The following is a 27,913-nucleotide window of genomic DNA, read 5'->3' on the forward strand; positions in this document are numbered from 1 at the left end:
CAGCAGACAGTGACCAGCGAGCTATTCTGGGTCACATGTTCAGTCAGGAGCAATCTTCTACAAGATGCGGATTGAGATCTCAAAGGCAAGAAGAAGAAAGTTGTGGGACAATCTGGAAGATCACTTCAGCAGGTGGGTGAAGGTGAAGACCTTTCTTATACAGGAGATGGAAAGTAAGGAACCAGAGACAGAGTGGTGGGCAGACAAGGCAAGGGACTCAAGAGGGCCTTTCCCAGAAGGAAAGACAGCAGCATGTATAAAAGATCTGGCTGTGAGGCTCTGGCAGAGAGATGAAGACAACAGAGAAAGTCAGTCACCAGCCAAGGGGTCCTGGACATGCTAGCAGGAGGGTTTGAAATCAAAAGCACAGCGAGAGGGGGTAGGGCCTTCAGCTTTTCCATCAAATCTTCATTTCAGCTTGAGTTCTCTTTGGTATGTTTCTCTCTTTATGAATTCGCTTTTTAGATCCTGAGTTGTCTTTGTTTCATTCAGTCATGAGTTTGTGTATTTTTTTTTCCTGGGCATTACTCGGGAGTTTAATGCTATGATCTTCAAGTTCACAGAGGTGTTGGTGTCTTCTTTAAACTCCTTGACTTCTTTGATCACGCTCCTGACTGCTCTTTTAAATTCTGTGCCCTGGGGTTCATCTCAGTAATTCTCACTGGGGGGGGGGGGTGCATTTCTACAGGAGTAGAGGATGTGGGCAGGAGAGGGCACATTGTCTTGGCCTTTCATACTGTTTCTCATGTGACCTGGACTTGTGGGCTTCTTTTGTTAGTTGTGTGTCTGATAAGAGTCAAGCCTGCCTCTGTTGGGTGGGAGTTCAGTTGATTTCAGATCAAGTATGAGATGTTGGTAGGTCAGTCCTTCAGACACTCAGCGCTGAGTTTTGATTGGAGGGACAGAAGTGATTCTAACTCAGTCGTAACCAAGAAAGCTTTGGCTGGAGCAGCCTGGGCTGCTGTGCAAGGTACACTCATCAAGCTAGGCCCGGGAGTGTGGGGACAATGTGGAAGGGTGACGTTCTGGGGAGCTCACTGGGCTAGGCCAGTGCCCTGACTCCAGACGGAGCGACGAGGGTCTATCTCAAGGAAAGAGCTGTGTGTGTGCTTTGCATTTGTCTGCTCAAGCTGACATGACCCAACTCCACTGGCAGAATGCCTTAGCACATGTTAACTTCTTCAGAGTTCTCCAGACCATGAGTCCACACTCAAGGTGCAGCAAGGCAGGTGTCATTCTGAGATCCCTTTCTCAGCTTACGGTGGCTACCACTTCACCTGTGCCCATGTGACTTTCCTTATGTGCGCTCTCACAGAGGATGGGGGTGAGGGTAAAGAGAAAGAAGGCTCCCTGGGATTTCTCAAAAAAAAAAAAAAAACCCACCAATTATGGCAGCTCAGAACCTTACCCCATGACCTCATTTAACCTTAACCCTCTTTAACAACCACACTGAGGATTAGGACTTCAATGTGTGAATGTTGGGGGGATGCACACATCTTTACTCTAGGAGCACAGGTACGCTATGTTTACAAGAGCAGAGAGGGACAGTCCTGGAAATCTATGACAAAAGCCCTAAGGAAACAAAAAACTTAGGTTCGCTGGAGGACTCTACAGAGAACTGCACAGAGTGAGCAGGGGATAAACAGGGAGCAGATACACGGAAACAGTAACACAGAGTGAGCAGGGGATAAACAGGGAGCAGATAGATACACGGAAACAGTAACACAGAGTGAGCAGGGGATAAACAGGGAGCAGATATAAGGAAACAGTAACACAGAGTGAGCAGGGGATAAACAGGGAGCAGATACACGGAAACAGGAAATGAAAAGATCGGGGTAGAGGCGGGACTACATCTACATCCAGCAAATCTCAAGACTTCATTTTGGGAAAAGAGCTGGTTAGCCTTCCCCCCAGCAAGCATCAGTCAGGAGTGTGGCCCCCAGCAGGTTGCCCATGCTTCAGTGGATGGATCTATACATGTGCACAGACCAGTAGTACTAACTGGATTCAGTGCTTTAAAAAAAAAAAATGGGTATTACCAAAAGACATTGTATACATGTATTAAATTCTCAAAGAGTAGAGATAAATTTTTAAAAAGAAAAAGCAAAGAAGCTGGTGTACCTCACATGCTAGGACACCGAGATGCATTTATTTCCTCTTCTCTCTGGGCATTAATTCACCCCTGCTGTATAAGCAATAGGTAAGCCAGCACGGTAAAAGCCACAGAACTCAGATTTAATTGATGGGTGACCTGGGAAAGGATGGAGACACAATGACCTGGAAGGGTTAAGTGACACTGGGAACAGGTGACAAGCATCCCATCAAAGACACCTTGGGGACACAGACTCATGGTCAGATGAAAACGGGGTTTGAAGTGATAAGTCACAGCAGTCTCTGTCACAACTCTCTAGACACAGGAACCTGAGAGAAACTGTGTGTGAACGTCATACAAGGCCTGTGTGCGGAGCTGATGGCCATACAGCTTATGTAGTGGTCGTAGGCTTTGTTTTCCTTCCTGTTCTGTTGTTGGGCAACGCACGACAGAGAAGCCAGGCCGTGGACTCCTTGCCACGCTGCCCAGTGCCGCCTAGCTTTCCTCTACTCTGATCTCAGTTTGCTGGTCATAAGGAATTACAAGGTCCTGACATTTGTTCCTGTCGTCACCTCAAATACTGGAACTCGCCTTCAAAGTACACGTCCTGGCTCTTCCTGTAAGCGGCCAGAGGTGACCCGTGAAGATGGTTCGCTACTCTCTTGACCCAGAAAACCCTACAAAATCATGCAAATCGAGAGGATCAAACCTTCGGGTTCACTTTAAGAACACCCGTGAAACGGCCCAGGCCATCAAGGGTATGCATATCCGAAAAGCCACCAAGTATCTGAAAGATGTCACTTTGAAGAAGCAGTGTGTGCCATTCCGACGGTACAATGGTGGAGTTGGTAGGTGCGCCCAGGCCAAACAGTGGGGCTGGACACAGGGTCGGTGGCCAAAAAAGAGTGCAGAATTTTTGCTGCACATGCTGAAGAATGCAGAGAGCAATGCTGAACTGAAGGGTTTAGATGTGGACTCTCTGGTCATTGAGCACATCCAGGTGAACAAAGCACCTAAGATGCGCCGACGAACTTACAGAGCTCATGGCCGGATCAACCCATACATGAGCTCCCCCTGCCACATCGAGATGATCCTCACTGAAAAGGAACAGATTGTTCCAAAGCCAGAAGAGGAGGTTGCACAGAAGAAAAAGATATCCCAGAAGAAACTGAAGAAACAAAAACTTATGGCACGGGAATAAATTCAACATGAAATAAATGCAGATAAAAGTAAAAAAAAAAAAAAAAAAAAAAAAAAAAAAAAAAACAAAGTACACGTCCTGGTAACTTTTCCAGGGGAATTGTAAGTTTAAAAGCAATGACTACCCTGCAGCTACAGAGGCGGCACCAACTTTCTGTCCCATAAAACTTACTGAAAAACAAAGCTGATGTTAAGTGCTCAGCTGAGAACGTTTGTCTTGTGCAATACGAAGGCATGAAGAAGATTCATAACGATTACCAACTCATCCCGTTCTCTATACTTCAGTCCTTGGAAGCACCTGACAGAACTGTTTTCAGTGCCCTCTGAGAAGAACCTTTAAGGAGAGCCTGGAATTCTCTTTGGTTGTAACACTAAAGACACAGGCATTAGTCCTGTGAAAATGAAAGATTGGCTGACATTTCTATAGCCCTAAATAACTGATCTACAAGCCGGGCGGTGGTGGCGCACGCCTTTAATCCCAGCACTTGGGAGGCAGAGGCAGGTGGATCTCTGTGAGTTCGAGGCCAGCCTGGTCTAGAAGAGCTAGTGCCAGGACAGGCTCCAAAGCTACAGAGAAACCCTGTCTCGAAAAATCAAAAAAAAAAAAAAAAAAAAAAAAAACTGATCTACAGACTCAACAGACACTTTCTGTTATGTAATGAGAAAGTAAAACCTGTGGTTATTAGGATTACTCTTCTGCTAAAGGGATCATTTAAGTGAACAAGATTACAAGGTCATTGTGAAAGCCAGTAGTAACTGTTACAGCTGGAGTCTCCAGCAGACCCTGAACATCTCACTAACCACTGCTAGAGAACTAGAAAAATCACTCAGTGGGTAAAGGACGGCGCCACAAAGCCTGACAAGCTGAGTTTGATCTGGAATCCACATGGCAGAAGGACAGAACCAGCTTCTTCAAGTTGTCCTCTGGCCCCCACAGAAGTCCGTATCCCCACACACAATAAATTAATACATACATACATACATGTAATAAAATGTTTAAAATTAAGTATATGCACTATGACCGTATTGCCAAGTCTCTAGAAAATGCAGACTCATCTATAGCTGGCAGAAGGCAAACTGGCTGCTGCTCGGAGATAGAGGCATGCTGGTGACGGGAAGGGATTACAAACGGGCATTTTTTTTTAAATCATGTTTGATGGACATGCTGTCTCAATTGTGACAAGAGCTTCACACTGTATACATGTATTTGTGAGATCACAGACTCCCTTGCTGGTGCATGTGAGTTCTCTCTCTCTCTCTCTCTCTCTCTCTCTCTCTCTCCACCCCCATTTTCTCCCTCTCTGCTTCTCTTTTTACTCTCTCTCCCTCCTTCTATCTCTCTCCTCTTTTTTCTTGCTCTCTCCTTCCTTCACTCTCTCTCTCTCTCTTTCCTTCCTTTCTCTCTCTCTCTGCCAGACCATGCTCCCCCTCCAACTCTCCCTTTCTGATACAGAGTTGATAAGAAAGCATGCCGCTCTGTGGCCTTGAAGCCCTCCACCAACCCCATCCTCTGGAGCTGCAGAATAAAGCCATGCTTTTACCTGATGCCTGCCACCATGCCCTTGGGTACAGTGACAAGGCCAGGACAGATCAAATGATATGAAGCCTGCCCGCTACAAGCACACACACATACTTCTAAAACCTATCAGAAAGCCCCCATTGGTCTCAGAATTTGAAGAGCTAAGAGCTAACACTCCCTCTGCCTCCAAGGCCCCACCATGCTGCTAAGACACTCAGTCTCCTCTGAGGCTCTCCCACTACAAGGCCCGATGCTGCCCCCTCCCGTGCTGTGAAACTCCCTCTCCTAATAAAGGTCTTCTGAGGAATAATCTCATATCGGCTCCTTCCCCGGAACTGTCATTTTTTTCTCTTTTCTTTTCAGCTCTAACAATATCAAGAAGTGTCTAGCTGCATATTTTAAACATCTAGAAATTAAATATGGCTAAATATACCTCAGGAAAGCTATTTGAACATGCATAACAATATGCCAAGTCAGTGTAGATATTTATTAGACACAGCTAGAGTAAATTACAATACGCAGTCACCAAGAGAGTAAAACACTCATGCCGTCAGTTCTTGGGATACACACCTCGGCTGCTGGATGTTTCAGCTTGCCTTCGATCTCCAACTTGGGCTTTGGAACCAACTCTGTTCTCTTCTTGCTGGGTGTGATCTCCACGTTAATTACCGACTTCTCTCTAGAAACGATTTTGCAATCACATCGTCAACAACGTTATTCCACAGCCGTTGGAAAGTCTGTGTGACCAATCACTTCAGATCTGTGCTTTTAAGACACATTCCAGCTTTGTCACTGAAAGAGACATCCCTCACGCACCTGCAAACTTGACTCCCTGAAGACATTTGCTTTCGTGCAGTACAACCGCTGCTTTTCTGACAGTTGTTAGAGACTGAATGTGTAGGTGAGAGGTGTCACCCTCAGCGTCCCTGGTCTCAAATTCAGACAAAATGTAGCAGGAGGGAGTGCTGCCATGAACTGCTGGCATGAGCTATCCTGAGAAATTCCACAAAGAGAGCTTCTCAGGGACACCAGCCCAGCAATGGTTCAGTCTGGACTGGCCCTACCCACCCTTCCTGCTGGTCCCTAAACACCGCTATTACTTATTAAATCTGAGGCCAAAGACGATCAATTCTCAGCAATTTCCATTCTCCTCTTTTCAGCTCTGCATGCTGCTAGCCCGTGCCCTTGGAACACACTCTCGGTTTCCACCTTGTGCACTGTACTTTGCACTTATTCCCAGATAAATTCTTCATTCTCCCTCCCCTCCGATCAGCTTGTTCATTCAAACGTTTATCAGCAAGTGATACTTGCACACCGATTTTCATAGAAGGAAAGACAGTAAGAGATTAGGATACAGTGTAAAAAGTCTCACACCTCCTCTTCTCACCCCAACCTAATGCCCTAGCACAAGCCTCCTGAATTTTTCGTTCGTTTGTGCACCTACAAACCCACTCAAGTTCCAAGAGTCTGCAGAGTGGCCTTGTGGATAAAACTTCAACACGGTATGACAACAGCCATCATCAGGTCTGCAACCTAGTTCAATTTTACCCGGCGCTACTCGTTGGTTTTTTATAGGCTGATTCAAGCAGAAACCACCTGGGGGAGTATTTGTTCTACAGAACTAACATCTAAAACCAACGTCTCAAAAAAAAAAAAAAAAAAAAAATCTTACCCGCACGGCCAGCTTCTGGCCTGTTCTAACTTGAAGCTTTGCCTGAGCCGCTTCGGCAGGAGCTGGACCAATAGTGCTTGAGATCTCGCTGACTCTAATTCAGGAGGGAAGGGGTGTGATTTAATACACAACTGCCTTCTGTGCGGGAAGAAGTGAACCCCATGAAAGACCAACTCAAGCCAAAAGTGGACTGGGTGTTTTGCTTTAGAATGGTGCCTAAAGCCAGGTGTGGTGGTGAATGCCTCTAATCCCAACACTCTGCAGTCCCAGGTAGGCACATCACTGTGAGTTCCAGGCCAGCCTGAATTCCAGGCCATCCAGGGCTGCATAGCAAGAAAGACCTTGTCTCCAAAAAATACAGTAAAAAAAGAATTAGAACTGTGCCCGGCTCCTGCTTTGCCCTCCATAAAACTTGGAGGGGACAAAGGGTGCGGGCTGTCTAGAGGCAAGATAACTGCCAAACCATTTCTGACAGGGGGCAACTCGCTGGGGCAAGAACCACCCAGAAAGGCTTCGAGGGAAAGACCCCATTTTCGGGGCAGACCTGAGTGGGGTACGGCTAACTGTCCAGTTGCAGATTGGGTGTCACTTGAGCCGGCACTGGAGGTTCTCAGGATGGACTTGGGGCGCGGCCATGGGACCCTGGAGAGGCGGATCCCGTACTCCCCGCCGGCGGTCGGACTCAGGCCCATCCCGCTGTGGCCAGCGGGGACCAAGCGCCTGGAGAGCTCGCAGATGACGCGGCCCGGGGTCCGCGGAGCTCCGGGATCATGGGCGCCTGGTCCGGCGGGGCTAGAACCAGGGGTGACGAGGTGGTGCGGCGCCGCCAGGGGGAGCCCGGCAAACGGCGGTGAGGGCGCGCGGGGCGGGACGCGCGGAACGGGGACGCGCGCGAGGGTGGGTGCAGACGCTGCGCCTGTGCAGTAAACTCATCCGTGGTCACTGGCTGGAAGGAAGGAGCCACACCCTGAGGAAAGGCAGGCGCTGCACACTGGAGCTGGGTCATTCGTGGGTCACGCAGAGCCGTGAGGTCGCAGAGTCAGAGGTAGCACCTGAGACCGCTGGAGAAGTCCACAGTTACTAACCAGCCACACCGAAGGCTTTGAGACCAGATTATGAAGCCTGGGAAGCATGCTTCAGTTTCACTACTCGGTGAGATCCAGGCAAGCCTGCGCTAGAGTGAGACACAAACGCTAAATATGGGAGCTGGACTGATGGCTTGGGTTAAGAGAACCTATTGCTCCTGCAGAGGATCCGAGTTCAGTTCCCAGCACTCACGAGGTGGCTCACAACAGTCTATAACTCCAGTTCCTAGGGATCTGACACCTTCTTCTGGCCTTTGCCAGCACCAGGCATGCAGGCACATGGTACACAAATGTGCAGCCACAAACAGGTATATACATCAAATAAACCTTTTAAAAATGAAAGCTAAATAGTACCGGGTGGCGCACACCTTTAATCCCCAGGAGACAGAGGCTGACGGATCTCGGTGAGTTCAAGGCCAGCCTTGTCTACAAAGTGAGTTCCAGGAAGTCAGAGTTATATACAAAGAAATCCTGTCTCTAAAATAGATAGATAGATAGATAGATAGATAGATAGATAGATAGATAGATAGACAGACAGACCTCAGAACTAACACACCCAATATACAAGCTCCACTTACATCCCCTGCTTTCCACTTCTCGGCCCCTCCATCCTGAGTTTTGTATCTAAGGTGCCCTTGCTTTCTGTTTTTGTTTAGTTTTTTACCATGAGACCTTGCTCTTTTAAGCAGTCAGGGCTCCTGGGCTCAAACGATCCTTTTTTTTCAGCCTCGGTGACTCTACCCACTGGGCCTTTCCCTCTATTAAACCATGTGTTAGCCAGGTGGTGGTAGCACACGCCTTTAATCCCAGCACTAGGGAGGTGGAGGCAGGAGGATCTCTGTGAGTTTGAGTCCAGCCTGGTCTACAAGAGCTAGTTCCAGGACAGGCTCCAAAGGTACAGAGAAACCCTGTCTAGAAAAAAAAAAAAAAAAAAAAAAAAAAACGTGTGCAAACATGTGTTTGATGTGCTTTGGTCAACTCAGCTTTAAACTATGCTTCCCTCACTATCACCTCGCCTTAATTTCCACATCCTTCATAGGCCCCCTTTTTCATTCATGTCCTTATTATTCCTAAAGTCCGCACATAGAACATGCATGATACTTGTCTTTCTGAGTCTGGCTTATTTGGCTTAAAAGGATCACCAGTTTCTTCCTGTTAGTATCCAGACACACCTTGGCCCTGCCCCTTGGGCACAGTCACCTCTCATCTTATGGCAAGCAGTTCCACTGTGTGCAGTGCAGAGGTTCCTTTAAGAGACAAGCTCCTTTTTGCTCAGATTCTCACTCCTTCTACTCTTCAACTGGACCTTGGGAGCTCAGTCCAGTGCTCCGATGTGGTCTCTTTCCATCTGTTGTTGGACAAAGGTTCTATGGTGATATTTAAGATAATCATCAGTCTGACTACAGGGCAAGGCCAGTTTGGGCACCCTCTCCTCTATTGCTTAGGGTCTTAACTGAGGTCATCCTTGTAGATTCCTGGGAATTTCTCTAGAGCCAGGTTTCTTGCTAACCCCATAATGGCTCCCTCAATCAAGATATCTCTTTCCTTGCTCTCATATCTGTCCTTCCTCTATCTCGACTATCCCATTCCTTCAAGTTCTCCTCAACCCTCCCCTTCTCCCCCTCCTCTTTCCCTTCTACCCTTCCTTTTACCTCCCCCCCACCATGCTCCCAATTTTGTCAGGCGATCTTGTCTGTTTCCAGTTTCCAGGTGGGTCTATATATGACCATGAAGAGTTCATCCACTGAAACAGTTTACATGAGCTAATGGGAGCTCACCAACTCCAGATGAACTGGGAAGAAACAAGCATAGGACCAAACTAGTCCCTCTGAATGTGGTTGACAGCTGGGGCAGACTGAGGGGCCACTGGCAGTGGCACTGGGATTTATCTCTATTGCGTGTACTGGCTTTTTGGGATCCTGTTCTCTTTGGATGTACACCTTTCTCAGCCTAGATGTAGTAGAGAGGACCTTGGACCTTCCCCAGAGCAAAATGCCTTACCCCTCTCTTAGGATTAGATGGGGGTGGGGTGGGAGGGTGTGTGGAGGGAATGGGAGGAGGGGAAGGAGTGGGAATTTGGATTGGTATTTTTTTTAAAAAAAAAATCTAATAAATTAAAGAAAGAGAAAGAGAGACAAGCTCCTGCTCTCCCCCACCCCCCACCCGAAGCCAGCCTCAGCCTCTCCTCTCCCCTCTCCTCTCTAGCTCTCCTCTCTCTGTCTCTCTCCCCTTTCTCATTTTCTCTTCCCTCCCTTTTAATAAAACTTCATACTCAAGCTCTCTCTGCATGGCGTTCTTTGTCACCCACCACGGTTTGGGCCCCTCTCATGCTGTATCTTTTTTAAAAATATTTATTTATTTATTTATTTATTTATTTATTATGTATACAATGTTCTGTCTGTGTGTATGCCTGAAAGCCAGAAGAGGGCACCAGACCTCATTACAGATGGTTGTGAGCCACCATGTGGTTGCTGGGAATTGAACTCAGGACCTTTGGAAGAGCAGGCAATGCTCTGTTAACCACTGAGCCATCTCTCCAGCCCCATCACGTTGTATCTTACACTTCCATTTTCCTGCAAACAGTGAAAAGTCGTTCTTTGTAGTTTAATAAAACTATGTTTTCTTTATCCACTCATCCACTGATTTCTCCTTATCCTTTAACTAGTTTTTTTCCCACATCCTTTTGCATCCCTAATACCTTGTTTTGTTTTCATGCTTGAAGCTTTATTTTTAGAATGATGACTGGCCTGGATATCTGTGTTCTCTAAAAATCCATATACTGAAATCCTAACCCCTAAGTAAATGGACTAGGTGAAAGATTTTGAGAAGAACATAGACCCTGTCAGCAAACTCCTCATGAGTGGGACCTGTGTCTTTAAAAGAGACCCCTGGAGAGCTAGAAGCCCCTCCCCAATTGCCATCTATGACTCTGAAAACAGGGTCTCACCAGACACTGAACCTGCTAGAGCAGGTCCTGAACCTCCTAGGTTAGTGAATTTTGAGACATTTCTGTTATCTACAGGGGTCTTTATTATGGCATGCCATAATGACTTGAGTGAATAGCCCATAGGGTCAGATCTTTGAACACTTAGTTCCCAGTCCATGGTCTTGCTTGGGGTGTGTGATAGCTAATTTTGATTGTCAACTTGACTACATCTGGAATCAGCTAAAAACCCAAGCAGCGGAGCATGCCTGTGAGGTTATTTGAGATGGAAGACCCTCCCTAACTCTGAGCCAGACCTTCTGCTAGCAGCTCACATGAAAGACCCCAGAAGAAATCCTGCTTTCTGAGACTTGCCCTCACTGTCTGCAAGTTTATCTAGCCTGCTGCCAGGCATCCCCTCAGCAGTGTTAGAGCCTGCTTCTTTGGTCCAGCATAGACTAAGAACCAGCAGCCCTCTAGGACGCCTTCCAGGCTCCAGCACCAGATCAGGACCCAGAAACATAGTCTGGAGGACTAACTGCCTGCTGAATTCTTAGCCTTTCCCTCATGAGACAGCCATTGTTGGACTATCCATGATATATAATTTTATAATATTATATATTAATAATATATATATTCATTCTATCAGTTCTGTTCCCATAGAGAACCCTGATAATATAGAAAGGTTTAGGAGGTGTGGCTTTGCTGGAGGTGGTGGGCTTTTGGAGAAAAAAGCCATGTACTACTTCCGTTCTGCTCTGTGCTCATGGTTGAGGGATGAGCTCGCAGCTTGCCGATCCTGACACCATGCCTGCCGCTTGCTGCCATGCTTCTTGGGGTAGTTTAATATGATTGGCCCCCATAAGTTTGTAGGGGATGGCACTATTAGGAAGTATAACTTTGTTGGAGTAGGTGTGGTCTTGTTGGAGGAAGTGTGTCACTGTGGAGTCAGGCTTGGAGGTCTTCTTTGGCTTCCTTCAGTGTGACGCTCGGTCCACTCCTGTTGCCTTCTGATCAAGATGTAGCCAGTACCATGTCTGCCACCATGCTCCTGACCATGGTGATGCAGGACTGAACCTCTGAGACTGTAAGCAAGCCACCACTGTTAAATAGTTTCCTTATAAGAGTTGCAGTGGACATGTGTCTCTTCACAATAGCAGAAACCCTAAGACACATCCTCATCCTCATGAACTTATATCTCTCTGGAACATAAACCTGAATAAACTCTCCTTTCTATAAACTGCCATGGTCATGGTTTTTATCACAGCACGGAAAAAAAAAAGCAACTGGTATATTTAGCAAAAGGAGAGACACAAATGCTGCTATCACGCTCTGTGTTCTCTTTGGCGACTTCCTTCTCCCAGGGCTGTTTCTATGACTTACTCACACGTCGGAGGCAAGGAGGTCCTTGTGCTGACAGATAGATACTAGGGAACCATTAATATGACACACACAGGGTTGTTCCTTCAAAGGAGGAGATTGAGATAACCTGTTATCCGCCATGGTTAATAGCCTGGTGGTTTTTGCACCGTGACTGAGGCCGTACTGGATCCTTATTGTGAACTTGTTTTTCCAGTCAATCTATAGCACCCACCAGGGGGTCACATGTACTTCACAAGGAGTTTCTGTGTAGTCATGCCCAATCTTTGTTTAGCTTACTTTGTGCTTTATTGTGCACACGGGATTGAGTTATTATCACCAGGAAAGTTTTACCAAATTGTACTGTGCTTAAATATGCCAAAAATAAATTATTTGGAGTCAGACTTACAAAGTTGAAGCAACACTAGCTACTTAGTCATGCTGCATTGAACTCCCTTCTGGCCTCCCAAGGACTGTTACTCTGCTGGCCATTGTGATCACAGAGACACGTACACACATTCATATTACTGTAGAGACTGTAAAATAGTCCGCTGTGTCTTCATACCTTGATTTATTGATCCGGTGATAAAGTTGGGTGGATAGCTGTGATTGTTTGCCTTTCTCCTTAACTGAAGCAATTGGAAAGGAACCCGAATTGTGTCTTGGTATATACATGCAAGAGAGTTATTAAGGCTTGATACCCAAGGATACATATGAAATATAAGCTTTAAAAAAAACTACCTTTTTCTAACTGACAATACCAATTTCACTTCTACCAGGAATATGTTAGAGGTCTTATTGGTTTACATTTTCATCAGTGATTAATGTCAGGAGCCGTGTGACTTCTTCGGGGGACAAGACCTGAGAACAGCACACACAAGTTGTCCTTGTGACAAGGCCCTGGAGAATCTGACCCATTTTTAGCAAGGCCGATGGATAGTTCACGGCATAACTTTGGGCATGACCCCAGGAACAAACATGCTACCTGCTCTTCTCGCTCTCTTTATACAAACCATATTGCTGGCTGCTTCTAGCTTTACTTTCTCAGAGCTGTGGGATAAAATAGTTATTACTTCAAGGAAACTTCACCCTGGTTTTCCTCTGGGTGAGCCAGGGAGGATGTTGTTAAAAATAAACACTGGACCCGATTCAGCCCCTAAAGCCTTTGATGTTTCAAGTGTGACCATGAATTCAGGCTTCTCAAGAACAGGATGTTGCCTTTCCAGTGCACCTTGTGACTAGCCTGAAAGAGTCACAGACATTCATAACAATATTACAAATTATTTGTGTTCTGAAGAGAATGATTTTAACCACAAGGGTCTAGGAGAAATTTTAATAAATAGATCGTAACAGGAGTTAATGGGAACAGTCTAGGAACGGGGAATGAAGCAGAATCATAGAAACCCACACTGCCCTCACTGGGCAGCTCACAACTGCCAGTGTGCCAGCTACAGGGGATCTGATGCCGTTGTGGGCATTTGCGCTCAAATGGCATATACAGGCATACACTAAACATAAATAAAAATAATAAATAAATGAATACCACAAGAGCAATGGGATGAACCCAACACAAGACACAGGGGACTTGTTCATCACTGGGAAAGGAAAGAATGTTCATTTCATGTTGAGAAAAATGAAGCTGGACCCCCAATTCCCAAATACACAGAAATAATTCCAGCTAGGTTAAATGGGGGAGGGGCCAGCTGCCAAGATCTGTCCCCTCTTCCTGACTAGTTTTCCTCCTACTGCTCACACCCTCTGATTATCCCATCTAGTTCCCAGGTGCTGTGAACTGACTAAGGACCCCTTTCTTATTCTGGAGAATGGATTCTTGGGGAGCTTGCCCAGGTCCCTCCCAGATGTTCAAATCCTAGGTGACCTAGAGAGAGAGACTTCATGCCACCCTTCTTCCTTTACTGCCCCAGAAGGCCCTCATTGGCCACACCCCTCACCACTGGACCTTGGAGTTTGAGGAGGAGAGCACAGACCACTGCTCTAATTCAGGCCCAGTTGTGACCTCTAAAAACTGTATGCTGAATCCTGACCCCCAGAACCTCAGAAATGTGACTGTGTTTATAGACACAGCCTTTGAAGGAATAATTAAGATAAAAATGAGGTCTTGTTGGTGTACCCTAGTCCAATATGATTGCAGCCTCGCATAAAAGGGAAAGTAGAACCCAGCTCCAGAGAGCAGAGACAACCAACTGTTTGAGAACAAGAAGAAGCCGGGTGCCACCCCAGGATAGAGACCCCAGGAGAAACCCAACCTGTCAACACCTGATCTTCAACTCCAACCTCCAGAAGAGACAAAACAGAATTCTGTCGTCTACAACCCCACCCCAGTCTGTTGTGTTCTGTTGTGGCAACCCAAGTGAATGAGTACAGCCTCCCTCATTTCCTAGCCGAACCGAGTGTGGAGTGGGGGGAAGGGCGCCACTGGCCCTGGGGACCCAGAGCTGACTACAGAGCAGGGCGTTGTACCCTGGCTCAACTGGTCTCTCCACCTGGAGTTTCTCCTCCCCACTGTACATAGCATTTATTTATCCTGAACATGGCAGGGACTGGATTTCCCACAGAAGTGCCTTTGGCTCGGCTGCTCCACCTACCCAGCAGGAGCTAGACAAACTCCCTGGCTTGTGCTCTCCGTTACAAGCTAAGTCGGGGTTTCTCAGACACTCAGGGCCAGTTCTTGAACTTCACCCCTAAAATGCCCTCTTCAGTAGGCCTGGGGTGGAGGCCCCACAATTCACCTCTCTGGCAAATGTCTAGCTGAGGAGATCAGGTGAAGTAGCCCAGCCAGATCCCTCAGCCCAGGCCCCTCACTTGCTCTCCTCTGTCCCAGGAACGATTTTCCTATTCTGCACCCGGCTCACTTGGCATTCTGTCTCCCCTGGTCCTGCCAGGAATTCCCTGCTGTCAAGTCTGACCCCGCGGTTAGACTAACTAGACTAAAGACAAGTTAGGCTAAAGTTGAGAAGTTATGCTATTTTTAAAGGAGAAGCTTTACTGGAATCTGTACCAGGCCTGGAGGCCTCTCCTAAAACACAGCTCTCTAGGCCCAGGCTCAAACTCAACACCCAGCCATGGTCACCCTCTTGACCCACAGGTGAACTGACTGTTCAGAGAGAAGAAATGGGAAGATACAACACCCAAGAGCAGAGGCTGTGTTCCCACCAGCCCAGGCTGCTCTGTCTGAGCCCAAGTGAACCCTCCTTTCCCTTTACTCCGCCCCACTTTCTTGTGACCCCAGCTAGTCCCTGGCATTTGCAGCTAACGCTGAAATGGTCTCAAGGGACTGTACAACTGGGAGAAAAGGGAGTAGGGAAAGAGGCAAGGGAATGAGGGCAGGAGGAGCCAGGAAGCTGGGGGCGGGGCCTCTCGAGGAACCTGCACACGTGTACCACCACCATCCCTTCCTCTGACCCGCTGAAGGCCCAGGTGAAAGGCCCTCGCTGAAAGGAGCCAACCCCAGGCTTCCCTTTGAGATGGCGGAGTGCTTCAGACACAGATGGGTTAGTTAACCGGCCCGGGACTGAAAGCCAGCTACCAGCCCCAAGACACGGCGTTTCTGCTAGCAGCATTCAAAGCTGCTGCTGTGTACCACGGCTGGGGGCGGAGCGGGGGCTGGTATGGGTCCTAGAGTGGACCACTGACCTTCCCAGGTCTGCTCCAAAAAGCATTAGGACTCCATAGGGAACTAACAGCTTGAACAGCTGTTGCAGAGGCTGAAGACCCTGCCTGGAAAAGATTCGGTGGGGGACGGCGCTGCTGGAATCAGGATTGGCTGTTGAGTTGGAGTTGCGCCGCCTGCTCCCATGTCCGCGGCTGAACACCTGGACCCGATTCCTGACAGCTTCATCCTGCAGCCGCCGGTCTTCCACCCGGTGAGTAGTCTTAACTCAGTTGAGGAATCAGCTGAATTCCAGCTTGCATGGGAGTGACTGGGCTCCCAGGGTCTTTGCCTCTTCAGTTTGTCTCTTCTGAGCGGGGTGGCCAGAAGAATGGAGGTGGGATTGTTGAGAGAGACGCTAACGACTAAGGGTAGCTGCTTCTCCGAGCTGGAAGGAAGGGCCTGGGACCGCTCCCAATCAGGAGAAGTGGAAATCCCTCTCTCCTTCCTCCCGTTCAGTGCCCAGGAGACTGCAGCCCAGCAATGCTCTACAGAAGGCCCAGCTCCCAGCAGACACCGCCACTAATGAGCACGGGTTTTTACCTTGCCCGGCTTGGTCGTCTTGTCCCTAGAGGACTCCATCACTCAGTTAATTAACGCATTCTGCCAAGAGCCTGGGAACTGGAAGCCACTGTGCTGCTGGGTCCTGCAAAGCTGTGGGTACCATGCCATGTGGAGAGCCTGGCCTCTGGCGTCTCCCCAGGCGCCTGCGTAATGGGCTGAAGTACCGGAAATCTCCTGGGCGCCCATCGCCTCTTCACAGGCTAAGAACCACCCCCTGGAGGGCCTCCCTGGGGTGGTCTGGGTTCTCTGATTACCACTGGGTGTTGACAAGAAATACATGAAGGCTGACGCTGTGACCCTGCCACGGGGTTCACCTGCTGGCCTGTTGGCAAGCCTTTTGCAGAGCTCCCACAGTGCTCAGATAGTTGCTGAGTCTGTTGAAGGGAAAGGCAATGAGGCTCCAGTTATAAGGGGCTATGGTCTTAATGGGAAAACATCTAGCCAGTGCCTCTATACTAGGGAGCCGAGGGCCAAGCTAGTATGGTGAGCTAAGTGCTCTGAGAACTCGGGAGAGGAAAAGCAAAACGGTGTCCAGATGGAGAGAGAGAAAAAAGGGTGAGAGGGAACAGGCCCAGAAAACGAGGTGAAAAGTGTATGCGTACTTTAGGAAGGTCAGGTGTAGCACGATTAATAGAAACTCAGAGGCAGAAATTGGGGTTCAACCTGAAGACCAGAAAAGCAAAACAGCCAGCCACTGGTTCTTACCTCGACCTCAGTCCAAAATGTTGATCTTGCCTCCAGGAAGCCTCAGAATGAGACTGAGCCTGAGAGCTGTCTCCTCCCATTTTATCATCCTCTCTAGTTCTGGGATTAAGGACGTGCACCACTACCACCTGGTTTCTATGTGTGGCTACTGGAATTAAAGGTGTGTGTCATTGCTGCCTGGTCTGTATGTCTGGCCAGTGTGGCTGTTTTACTTTTCTGATCCTCAGGCAAGCTTTATTTATTAAAATACAAATGAAATGCCACTGCAGCCAGGCACCCTCTGTGTGAGAAAAGATGGGCCCTGGGGGTGACTGACCACTGCTGGGTATCTCCGAGAGTTCACAGCAGGGTCAGCTTGCTCCCAACTTCTCCATTCTTTCCTCCTCTCAGCTCCTAAACTCTGGACACTCACCAGTCCTCAGACGTTTCCTGCCCGGGTGGCATCCAGTGGGTGAACTCCTCAGTGGGGTCACAGTAGCCTGTTGGTGCTCTAACAGGGCGGTGAAGCTATATCAGGCTCCCCCCCACCCCGGGCATTGTGGTTTTAACATCTCTGCCCAAGACAGGAGAGCTTTGAGAAGACCTGTGATGGTTCATTGGACTAACCACTTGATGGGATTTAGAATTGCCATGGAAACAAATCTCTAGACAAGCCTGTGAGGTATTATCTAGACTCCATTAATCAAGGTAATGAGAGTCACCCTCAGTGTGGGGTGGCACCATTCTGGGGGCTGAATCCTGGTCTAAATAAAAAGTGTGCATCAGGATAAGCAGCAGCTTTCATGGTGGCCTGAATCCTGACTGGATACAATGTGACCAGCTGCTTCACACTCCTATTGCCATGACTTCCTGCCATGATGGACTGTCCCCTGGAACTGTGAGGCAGAAGAAACCCTCCCTTCCTTCAGCTGCTCTTGTTAGGGATCTTGTTAGAGCCATGAAGGAAGTAACTTACCCTGGAATATCAGAGAGAAAACTGGTCTTCCCCACAAGGACACTTTCTCTTGAGGGCTTATTAGTTACTTTGTCTTATTGCTGTGAAGAAAAAAAAAAAACTTAGCAGAAGCAATTTAAGGCAGGAAAGGTTTGTTCTGGCCCCCAGCCATAGGAGATGTGTCCACATGCAGGGAAGGTGGTAGGAGGTACCACTCTCATAACTCAAGTGTCAAGAATTGAAGGCCATGGAGGCTTGAACACCACTGGCCTTTGCCTTTTTATTTGGTCTAGGAGCAGCCTACGAAAAGGTATTGTCCCCATTTAGGGTGGGTCTTCCCACTTCAATTATCCTTACCTAGAAAACCCCTCACAAATGTTCCCCAGAGTGTGTTTCTGCAGTATCTGTAAATTTCATCAAGCTAAGAGTCGAGATTAACTTCATAGTGGGGAAGCTAAGTTTCCTGGTCTTTCCTCTCCACCACACCCACCCCTACACACAGGAGTCCCTGGTTCCGCCTCTAAGTCGGCTCACCCCGTTTCTCTTCCCTGTTCAGGTGGTTCCCTATACCACAACAATTTTCGGTGGCCTGTATGCGGGCAAGATGATCTTGCTGCAGGGTGTGGTCCCTCTACATGCACGAAGGTAAGAGGGACTGTCTAGGACTTGGTAGAGCCCAGATTCAGGGGCATCAACCTGGGGTTCCTCTCTATCTTCAGAATGTCTGTGGGTCTCTGATCAGAAGGGCGTCTCAAAAGTCACACAACGCCGCCACCAGGTTTCAGGTGGACTTCCAGTGTGGGTGCAGCCTGCACCCTCGGCCAGATATTGCCTTCCACTTCAACCCTCGCTTCTACACTGTCAAACCCCATGTCATCTGCAACACCCTCCAAGGTGGAGTCTGGCAGAAAGAGGTCCGGTGGCCTGGTGTCACCCTGCAGAGAGGTGCTAGCTTCCTCGTCCTCTTTCTCTTTGAGAACGAAGAGGTGAAGGTGAGTATAAAGGAGACGTATCAAGCAGCCCAGGCCTGGCACCCTACACCATTCCTTCTCTTGTCCAACTTTCCGTAGCCCTGTGATAAACAGCGCTGTGGAGAGGGGGCTAAGGCTGCTCTGGGCCCACACAGCAGTAAGAAAGCACTAAGGCCCCTGGGTCTAGCTGACAGAGGAATCCACTTCACGGTCAGGGCAAGCACTTGGAGGGCTTCTGCTGGGTGCCAGGCACTGTCCTAAACCCTTTACGAGAATGTGCCCATTAAGTCCTCCCCACAAGGTCTGAGGTGGATACTATCACAATCCCCTTACAGCTGAGGCAGCAGGAGACAGGAGGAGTACTTAATGCCCAGACTTTGACCTCCAATATGAGCTTAGTAGACAGATAATGAGACCTTCCGAAGGCTCCACAGGACAAGGCTGCTGTAGAGGGAAGTCCTACTGCATACAAATTATCCCCAACTTCCTGAGCCTTGGTTTCCTTCCTGTAGATAGGAGGAGAAGGATAACGGCAGTGATAACGGTGGTGGAGGTTGCCCTGAACTGCATGGCGACCATTGCTGTTGACAAAGTTCCAGCATTTCAACATTGTAGGCAATTCTCCAGCACCTCTTAACTTTCATTCTCGCTACGTGTTATGGGCGTTCCCTTATGTCTTTTCCTTTGGGAAATTCCATGCGGGCTTTGAAGGATGAAAATGTGTAAAACAGCAGCCTCTTTAAGCAAAATAATTCCTAGGAAAAACTTCCCTCCACTGTGGAACCATATAGCCGGATGATTCTGCGCACAGGAATCCTGTTGTGCCCTCGTGATTACACCAAGAATAGGAAAGTTGGAGATTTACTACGGACACACTTGACGCCAAGGATGAAATGCCTACAGTTCAGATCCAGGGCCTGAGGCCATTAAGGGCAAGAGTTCATTTAATAAGTACAGAGAAATCAAAGTGGAATAAGGGGAAAGAGAAAGACATCTTGATCTTCTCTCCCAGGAGCGTATGAGGGGAACAGGCCCATATTGTAAGACCAAGACACAAGGGAAGCAATTAGGGGACAGCTCGGCACAAATGCTGCATCCTGCCCCTAGTGATATTACCGTGCATGAGAACAGATCACAAGATATATGATGAAACCCACTTTAAGAGTTTTATTAACAAAGAGAAGGGAGAGGGAAAAAGTGGGTGGTGGGAGAGTGTGGAGTGGGCGTGTCTGTTTGTTAAAGGCTGTTTAGTGTATGCGCATAGGGGTTCACGTAGCCACATCACACAGAGATTACGGTGACCACTCTGCCCATAGATTACCTAGGGCATAAGGCCCTAGGGTAACTAAGTAGTTTGCATGAACGTTGATGGCGCATGTGAAGCCATGGGACCCAGAAATGCTAATGCCTGGGTGACTAAGCATTCTGCCTGAATGATGATGGCCGTGGGACCCCGGATGTAATAGAAATAACAACACCTAGAGGAGTGAAAATTGCTCTTAAATTGTAGTGGAGTGTCTGGGCCCCAGAAAAAGTCCTTTTCCCAAAGTCATGCATTTGGTTAAAGGCCTCCATTCCTTCAGGGACTTGAGGAAAGTTCCTACTTGCTAAAAGCGGTCATTCTTATCTCTAGCGGGAGCAACTTGCCGGCCCCATTGGTGTAAGAGGCTACTGGTGGAGTTACTGACCCTTTGAGCACAGTAGGCATTTAAATACTTGCTGAACTCAATACCTTTGTCTCAGGAAAAAGGTGTAACGAAGCTAACGGCCGCTTTTGCCCCTGAATCAGTGAGCCTGAGTTCACTCTTGCCTGTGGCTAAATTAAGCACAAAAGATGTAACCGTTTTCAATAAACTCGATGGCAGCCATCCTGATTCACCCTCAGATTTTGTCCATCTCCCCATCCCCAAATCCCAACCCCAACCCCAACCCCCGGGATCCATATTTCCTCTTTGCTACCTGAACCCTGCCAAAGCAGGTCTCCAGCAGGCAGGGGCAATGATAATGATGACAACTCACACTGGCTGAGAAGGGAGAGCTCTGTCAGAGCGCGTGGACAGTGCTCTGGCTAGGAAGGGAGAGCTCTTTCAGAGCGCGTGGGCAGTGCTCTGGCTAGGAAGGGAGAGCTCTGTCAGCGCGTGGACAGTGCTCTGGCTAGGAAGGGAGAGCTCCATCAGCGCGTGGGCAGTGCTCTGGCTAGGAAGGGAGAGCTCCATCAGTGCGTGGGCAGTGCTCTGGCTAGGAAGGGAGAGCTCCATCAGCGCGTGGACAGTGCTCTGGCTAGGAAGGGAGAGCTCTGTCAGCGCGTGGACAGTGCTCTGGCTAGGAAGGGAGAGCTCCATCAGCGCGTGGACAGTGCTCTGGATCGACTCTGCCACCTACAGCTCTACAACCTTGGGCAGATAACAGAAGTTCATCTGTACAGTGCACCTGTCTTGCAGAGTTTGGAAAAAAGCCAGTAGAGTCTAGGGAGGCTTGCTAGGGCCTGGGAGAGATTATGCAAACAGTGAATAGTGGGCCGCTCTTCAGCTGGGCTCTGTCTGCTTCGCCAGGTGAGTGTTAATGGACAGCATTTTCTTCACTACCGCTACCGGCTCCCACTGTCACGTGTGGACACCCTGGGCATATATGGTGACATTTTGGTGAAGGCTGTTGGATTCTTGAACATCAATGTAAGTTTTCTTGGAGCCAAGAGTGGGTCAGTGGTGGCTTCTGACTTCCCCTGATCTGGACAGGTCTGGGGCTCGCTCACTGACCCCAGACTGAGAGACAGAGGGAGAGCTTACATGCCCCAGATAACTGAGAGAGACAAGTGCATAAGGTGTCAGAAATGAATGGGTGGGAAGAAGAGAAAGTGACTTCAGTAAGGAAGCCCTGGAGCCATAGACAAGAATTTTTCCTGTTGGTGGAATCTGCTTGTCACTGAGGGGTCAAAGGATTCGGCACGTCAGGGTCCATGCAAGCTGCAGTTTGAAAGATAGACCCTGTCTACCCAATTAACTTATTCAAAATACAGCTAAATGTGTGGCTCAGTGGTAGAGCACTGCCCTGGCAAACACAAGGCCCTAGGTTCAAACCTCAGGCCAAAAACAGCCCCGGGTTGGTTCAGTAAACCTGAGGTGGGGCCAGGAATAGAAATATTCAACACAGCAGCTTTAAAAGGCATGAGATGCAGACAGGGGCTTACAGTGGTCCCAAAGGCTTGTGGCTCTTTTTTCTTTCTTAACAGCCATTTGTGGAAGGCAGCAGAGAGTATCCAGTTGGATATGTGAGTTTCTTCTGTTTTTTTTTATTATATTTATTTATTTTGTTTATGTAAATACATGTGTCCATGTGTGTATGATGAGGAAACCATGTGTGTGTGGAGGTCAGAGGACAATTTGTAGGAGTTTCCTTTCCCCACATGTGTCCGGGGAAGGAAGTCAGTCGTTAGGCTTGATGGCTCCCCAGCACAGATATCTGAGTTTGGGGAGCAAGGCTGGACAGTCATGCTTAGATGCCAGCTGGCCTCTGTCCTTCCAGCACATGGTCGCACAAGGCCCAACTGACCCTTCCCTCACTGCTGTGGACACCGGCAATATGCCTGGCTCCCTTCAGTCCCTGGAAAGCCCGGATTTGCTTCTCCTCTCCTATCTCCAAGGTATCTAGCTACCTGCAGAGGCCCATGATGCCCATTGGAAAATACTTTCTATGGAGTTTTAGCTCCTCAGATCAACCCTGCAAGATGACTGAGGTTGGCTCACAGGACAAAAGAGGGAGATGAGAGCCATGACCTTGCTAGAGATGTGGGATGGCAGCTCCACCCTCCTTCCACCTCTTCCACCACTCAGAGAGGGTATCTTAAGATTCAAAGGATCCCCCACTGGGAGCCCAGTCACTCACCTGCTGCTAGGAGAGGCACAAACTCTGTGTCCCCCCAGTGCAAGCAAAGTAGGAAGACCTCTTTGCCCAGACAAATGCTAACAGCCTCCCCTGCCTCTTTCTCTCTCCTTCAGCCCTTCCTGCTGTATAGCCCCAGACTGGTAAGTGGCCCTGTTCTAGGTTTCTCCTGGAGTGTAGTCCCATTTCAGCTCCCTGACTTCCCGGACTCCGTTTCTCTGTAGAACACCACATCAGTGGGAGGGTGAGGCAGCTCTAGGCTGAACTCCAGGTTCATCTTACCCTCTTCACTTACTCTGCAAATGGGTATTTAATACTTCCCTGTGACTGGCTCAGTGCCAAGCACTAGGCTATAGCATCCATCCAGTCCCAGACCTCCAGTTGCTCATAGGTGACAGAGTGACAAACTACCGCATGCCTGCTGTATATGGTTCAGAGCACATCTGTAGAAGGCACCAGGACACTGAGCACAACCTGGAGGTGCTTACTATATGGGCAGGACTGAGTCTCCTAGCTGCAAGACTCTGGAGAAACTCACCTACCCTGGTGTCCCTGGGTCCCTGAAGGTAGCCTGCTGGTGAGGGACCCTGACACCCCTATGATCACCATCTCAGTCATTTTCCATCTCTGTCAGGAGGTGCCCTGCTCACGCACTCTTCCTCGGGGTCTCTGGCCTGGGCAAGTCATCGTAGTTCGAGGACTGGTCTTGCAAGAGCCAAAAGAGTAAGTATTTAATTTCTAAAAAAGGAAGGAAGGGAGGGAGAGAGGGAGAAAAGGAGGGAGGGAAGGAGAGAAAGAAGGAAGGAGGGAGGGAGGGAAGGAGGGAGAAAGGGAGGGAGGGGCGGACCCTATGGTTAAGTTTCCAGCATCACCATTTAGCCCCTTATTACAGCAGAGCAAAGAGAAGTAGGTTAGCCCAGGTTGTAAAGATTATGACCAGGGTTGGGGCTGGGAACGGTAGCCCCAGTCATGGGTGGTGCATCCCTGTGGAGTGAACTAGCTTCACATCACAAGCCCCAGAAAGGAACCTTTGCAGTTGAGACCCAGATAGGAGATATGGCCTCCTACTTTTTCACAATGCTTGGTTTAGGAAACAAGTTACCCTAGAAAGGAAGTGTTTGGGAGCCAGAACCTAGAGGCGGCTAGAAAATGGATGTTTCCTGGCTTCTCCTCCAGTGGATACTCAAACCCCGACCTGTAGCTTTGATCCATTTAGACCAGAGGCTTCAGTGTCCCCCAGTGTCACCCTGACCACATTCAACAGAGCCCTAGACTTGGTAAGAGATTCCCTCTAGATGCCCATTAAAACTCTGGAGCAGGAGAGATGACTTAGTATCTAGGAACTCTCCCAATACAAGTCGAGGGCTGGAGTTCAGACATCAGCACCCATGGAACAAGCCAGGTACACTCATAACCCCCAGCACCCATGGAGACAGAGACAGGAAGAACACCGGGGCCTGCTGGCCTCTAGCCTCACTGAGAAGCTCAGCGAGGGAGCCTATTTCAAAGAAATAGCAGAAAAAAATAGAGGACACCTGACACCCTCCTCTAGTCCTGGCATGTGTACACACACACACACACACACACACACACACACACATACACACAAGCAAACACAAATAATTAAAAAGATACAGGTGCTGTATTCTGTAATAACTCTCTAAGCAAAGTACCATTTTCATACTCATCTGCTGTTCTGCACAAGCAACTTACATGTTTTTTCACTTAATTCCAACAGCCCAAGACGAGAACAGCACTCTTGTCCTCCCTAATTTACAGACGAGGAAACACACGGAGATTAAGAGACTTGTCCAGGCTGCAGCTCTGAAGCTACAAAGCATAACCCCTGCAGCCTGGTCCTTACTGCTAATCTCTTTGCCAATGTGTTAGGCCCCATCCTGACAGCAGTAAATGTTAGCTGCTGCTGTGACCACAGCTCTCCCCACTTGCAGAGCAATGAATGGAGGCTCCAGCTCTGCCCCCATAGGCTTCCAGCCAGGGATTCAAGTGTGATATCCATGCGCTATCTATGCCTCTGTGCTGTTGTGTATCCAAGTGTCCCTCCCACAGCCTGACACAGAAACTTAATTCTCGGAAGCTAGCCAATCTTCCAGTGGTTCTCTGCCTCCAACCTCTGCTTCAGAGATACAACAGCCTGAAGGCAACAGAGACTGATCCACTTCTCCTCCTGCTTCCTGTAGTTTCACCCTGAGCCTGAGGGATGGGGCCACCCATGTTCCTGTGACACTCAGAGTTTCCTTCACAGACAGAACACTGGCCTGGGTCTCCTCCTGGGGACGAAAGAAGCTGATCTCAGCCCCCTTCCTCTTTTACCCCCAGCGATTCTTCGAGGTAGGTCTGAGCTGTCACATCTCTTCTGGAGCCCATTCCCATAGTGATCTGGAAGACTATGGGCTACATCTGGGTATGGATGAGCAGACCAATACCCTGGAGCTAGGTAGGCAGAGCCAGTCCCACAGAGAGACTGTCCAGACATTGGCCTTCAGTACTCTATACTGATGCCAGAGACACTGGGCCCAGAAACACAGGCATAATGAATGCAGGTGGGGCCAAGCATCTGCTGTCTTGAAAAGCTGCCCTAAGATAGAGCACACCTGTAATGCCAGGCCTTGGAAAGTAGAGGCAGAAGGAGCAGGAGCTCAAGGCTAGTCTCAGCTACATAGAAAGCTTGAGGCCAGCCTGAGCTGCATGAGACCTGATCTCGAGCTCCCTTTAGGGCTCCAGTGTGTAACCAGGATTGAGAACATTTCCCAGTGGAAAGCAACATTGCAGATGGTGAACTTTAACCCCCGGGCCTGACTGTCTCTGGTCACTGTGTCCCCTCATTAGAGGAGGATTTCTCTGGTGGTACACCAGGGAGGGTTTGTCTGGAAGCCCACCACCCAATCAGGTTCTTCTTACCAGGTACTGCTTCTGTGCCAGGAGGGAGGGCTGAAGCTGGCACTCAATGGGCAAGGGCTGGGGGCCACCAGCCTGGACCAGAAAGCCCTGGAGCAGCTGCGGGAGCTCAGGATCAGTGGGAGTGTCCATCTCTACTGCGTCCACTACTAAGGAGGACTCCAAGGGCACCCCAATCAAAGAAGAGGAAGGGCAGCTGCAGCCAGGGCTCCACAGTACAGCCTCATTCTGCCATCCTCACTGGACCCTTGACCTGTCATCGCCACGTCAGGCCTATTCACATCAGGTCACAAGATTACCTCTACAAGGGCATCAGGGCCCCACGACTAGGGAAGGCTTACAGCTCTGTGCCTCTTCCACCAGGAGCTTGGTAGCTCTGTTTTCCTAGACTGTACTCAAGGGGAACAAACTTTATAACCTCACAAAGACATCCACACATTTATTGCATTTTAATCAATTCTGAAAGCAAGGATCCAGGTCAGTGTTGTGTCCCTGCACTCATCTTCAGCATTCAAACTCTACCTTGGTCCTCCTTCCACCACTCCATAGGGCCATGGGGCTGAAACTCTATCCAGGCCCAGCCTCTGAGGAGGCGAATAGAGTGTGAAAAGAAAGCTCCAGGCCTATGATCAACACATCCCATCTATCCTCACAGGCCCAGGCCTATGGTCAACACATCCCATCTATCCTCATAGGCCCAGGCCTATGATCAACACATCCCATCTATCCTCACAGGCCCAGGCCTATGGTCAACACATCCATCTATCCTCACAGGCCCAGGCCTATGGTCAACACATCCATCTATCCTCACAGGCCCAGGCCTATGGTCAACACATCCATCTATCCACATAGGCCCAGGCCTATGGTCAACACATCCATCTATCCACATAGGCCCAGGCCTATGATCAACACATCCATCTATCCACATAGGCCCAGGCCTATGATCAACACATCCCATCTATCCACATAGGCCCAGGCCTATGATCAACACATCCCATCTATCCTCACAGGCCCAGGCCTATGATCAACACATCCCATCTATCCTCACAGGCCCAGGCCTATGATCAACACATCCCATCTATCCTCACAGGCCCAGGCCTATGATCAACACATCCCATCTATCCTCACAGGCCCAGGCCTATGATCAACACATCCCATCTATCCTCATAGGCCCAGGCCTATGATCAACACATCCCATCTATCCACATAGGCCCAGGCCTATGGTCAACACATCCCATCTATCCTCACATTTCCATTTCCACTCAGATTTTATCTACAATTGCTCAATAGTTTGTGAAGCTTTGCCCAAAGTAACAACCACCACAGTTGCTTGCATGGTCTTGGCTAAAGGAAAATAGCCACATCCCAGAAAAACACAGTGATAACGGGGTCACGTTTTAGTCACCTAGCCTTGTAAACAACAGTGATAAAATTATAAAAAGTATCTAGGTGGGTCAGCGGCTATGCTGTCTATGTTTGTATAATGTTCACGCAGTGGCAAAATGGTTGAAAAATGAGTTTCTCAGAATTTCTCCCTGTCATAAAATGATACATGGCTTAGCAGAATGAAATAAGGAAGACTATAGATGGTTTGATTTGTTCTATTCCTGGAAGTAGAATCTGGGCTCACCTTACAATGGACTTCGGATTATACCACTTGGAAATGTTTCTGTGATACCATCCACATGCCCGTGGCTGTGACAGGTCACTGGGTGGAAGATGCTGATGGAGGATTCGCTATTTTATAACTTTATACTCTAAGCAGAGAGTCATTTTCTTCCCTCATCCATTCACCAAGAACGATCATACATCTATCATGAAAAAAAAAACCTCAATAAATATGGGGGGGGGTGACTTTTACTACCAATATGCCTTTATTATAATCCAGGAAAAGTACATGTCAGAGAAGAGGATGGCTGAGAGGCAACCCCTAGACACCAAGGCTCCGGATTCTGGGAAGAATATGGGCCAAAAAGAGAGACAGGCCACTTAGCCAGGAGCAAAGCCTGTGTCTGCTCTTACATACCTTGATGGTCTTCTTATACCTTTAAAGCCAACCCAAAAACTATGTAGAGAAATTCTTTATTCTCCTTAAAACTTTTTCTCAACTTTTCTCAGATACCACAATATTTTTAGATTTAGGTATTATTAGATACCACAATAATCTTTTTAAATAAACTTGTTAAGGACTTGAAAGATGGTTCAGCAATTAAGAGCACTTGCTGCTCCTCCAGAGAACCCTGGTACAATTCCCAGCCTCCACATGGCCACCCATACCCATCAGTACCTCCAGTTCCAGAAGATCTGATGCCCTCTTCTGGCCTTCACAGGCACTACATGAATGTGACACAGACATACACAGGCAAAACACCCACGTAAACAAATAAAAATTAGCCAGGTGGTGGCAGTAGTGCACACCTT

The 27,913-nt window shown here is 48.5% G+C and overlaps 3 protein-coding genes across 6 annotated transcripts in view; 2 read left to right on the forward strand and 1 right to left on the reverse strand.

The window, feature by feature from the left end:
- The window catches only part of Plaat5 (phospholipase A and acyltransferase 5), a 28,100-nt gene extending 20,795 nt beyond the window's left edge, over positions 1-7,305 (reverse strand). Inside the window, exons 1-3 of the mRNA XM_041661373.1 lie at positions 7,028-7,305; positions 6,484-6,577; positions 5,382-5,490 (exon numbers count right to left, since the gene is read on the reverse strand). Of these exons, the coding sequence (XP_041517307.1) occupies positions 5,382-5,490; positions 6,484-6,577; positions 7,028-7,175 (351 nt within the window). The 5' untranslated portion in view covers positions 7,176-7,305. The remainder of the gene's footprint in view (positions 1-5,381; positions 5,491-6,483; positions 6,578-7,027) is intronic.
- On the forward strand, positions 86-27,895 carry Lgals12 (galectin 12). Of its 4 annotated transcripts, none has more exons than XM_041661369.1 (10): positions 86-132; positions 15,564-15,734; positions 18,280-18,368; positions 18,502-18,715; positions 21,247-21,366; positions 21,924-21,962; positions 22,690-22,716; positions 23,208-23,296; positions 24,775-24,925; positions 25,499-27,895. In XM_041661369.1, the coding sequence occupies exons 2-10, from the start codon at positions 15,666-15,668 to the stop codon at positions 25,643-25,645; spliced, it is 945 nt and encodes a 314-aa protein (XP_041517303.1). In that variant the 5' UTR covers positions 86-132; positions 15,564-15,665; the 3' UTR covers positions 25,646-27,895. The 4 variants fall into 4 exon arrangements, with proteins under 4 accessions (XP_041517303.1, XP_041517304.1, XP_041517305.1 ...); XM_041661370.1 differs by lacking the exon at positions 86-132 and adding an exon at positions 15,238-15,362; XM_041661371.1 differs by lacking the exon at positions 86-132 and having other exon boundaries at positions 15,239-15,734; positions 25,485-27,895.
- LOC121454155 (60S ribosomal protein L17) lies at positions 2,707-3,316 on the forward strand. The gene has a single exon (XM_041661374.1). It carries the CDS (start codon positions 2,739-2,741, stop codon positions 3,291-3,293), a length of 555 nt encoding a protein of 184 aa, XP_041517308.1. The 5' UTR covers positions 2,707-2,738; the 3' UTR covers positions 3,294-3,316.
- Positions 27,896-27,913: the final 18 nt, after the last annotated feature.

This window comes from Microtus oregoni, unplaced genomic scaffold (genome assembly GCF_018167655.1).
Source record: "Microtus oregoni isolate MIOR12 unplaced genomic scaffold, Mior012 000012F_ref0000307, whole genome shotgun sequence".
Classification (NCBI taxonomy): domain Eukaryota; kingdom Metazoa; phylum Chordata; class Mammalia; order Rodentia; family Cricetidae; genus Microtus; species Microtus oregoni.

Excerpts from the sequence above, each read along its gene's own strand:
- Lgals12 (XM_041661369.1), top strand. The coding sequence starts at position 15,666 with ATGTCCGCGGCTGAACACCTGGACCCGATTCCTGACAGCTTCATCCTG. Across the intron at positions 15,735-18,279 it reads AGCCGCCGGTCTTCCACCCG|GTGGTTCCCTATACCACAAC; the intron begins GTGAGTAGTCTT and ends TTCCCTGTTCAG. Across the intron at positions 21,963-22,689 it reads GAGAGTATCCAGTTGGATAT|CCCTTCCTGCTGTATAGCCC; the intron begins GTGAGTTTCTTC and ends TCTCTCCTTCAG.
- LOC121454155 (XM_041661374.1), top strand. The coding sequence starts at position 2,739 with ATGGTTCGCTACTCTCTTGACCCAGAAAACCCTACAAAATCATGCAAA.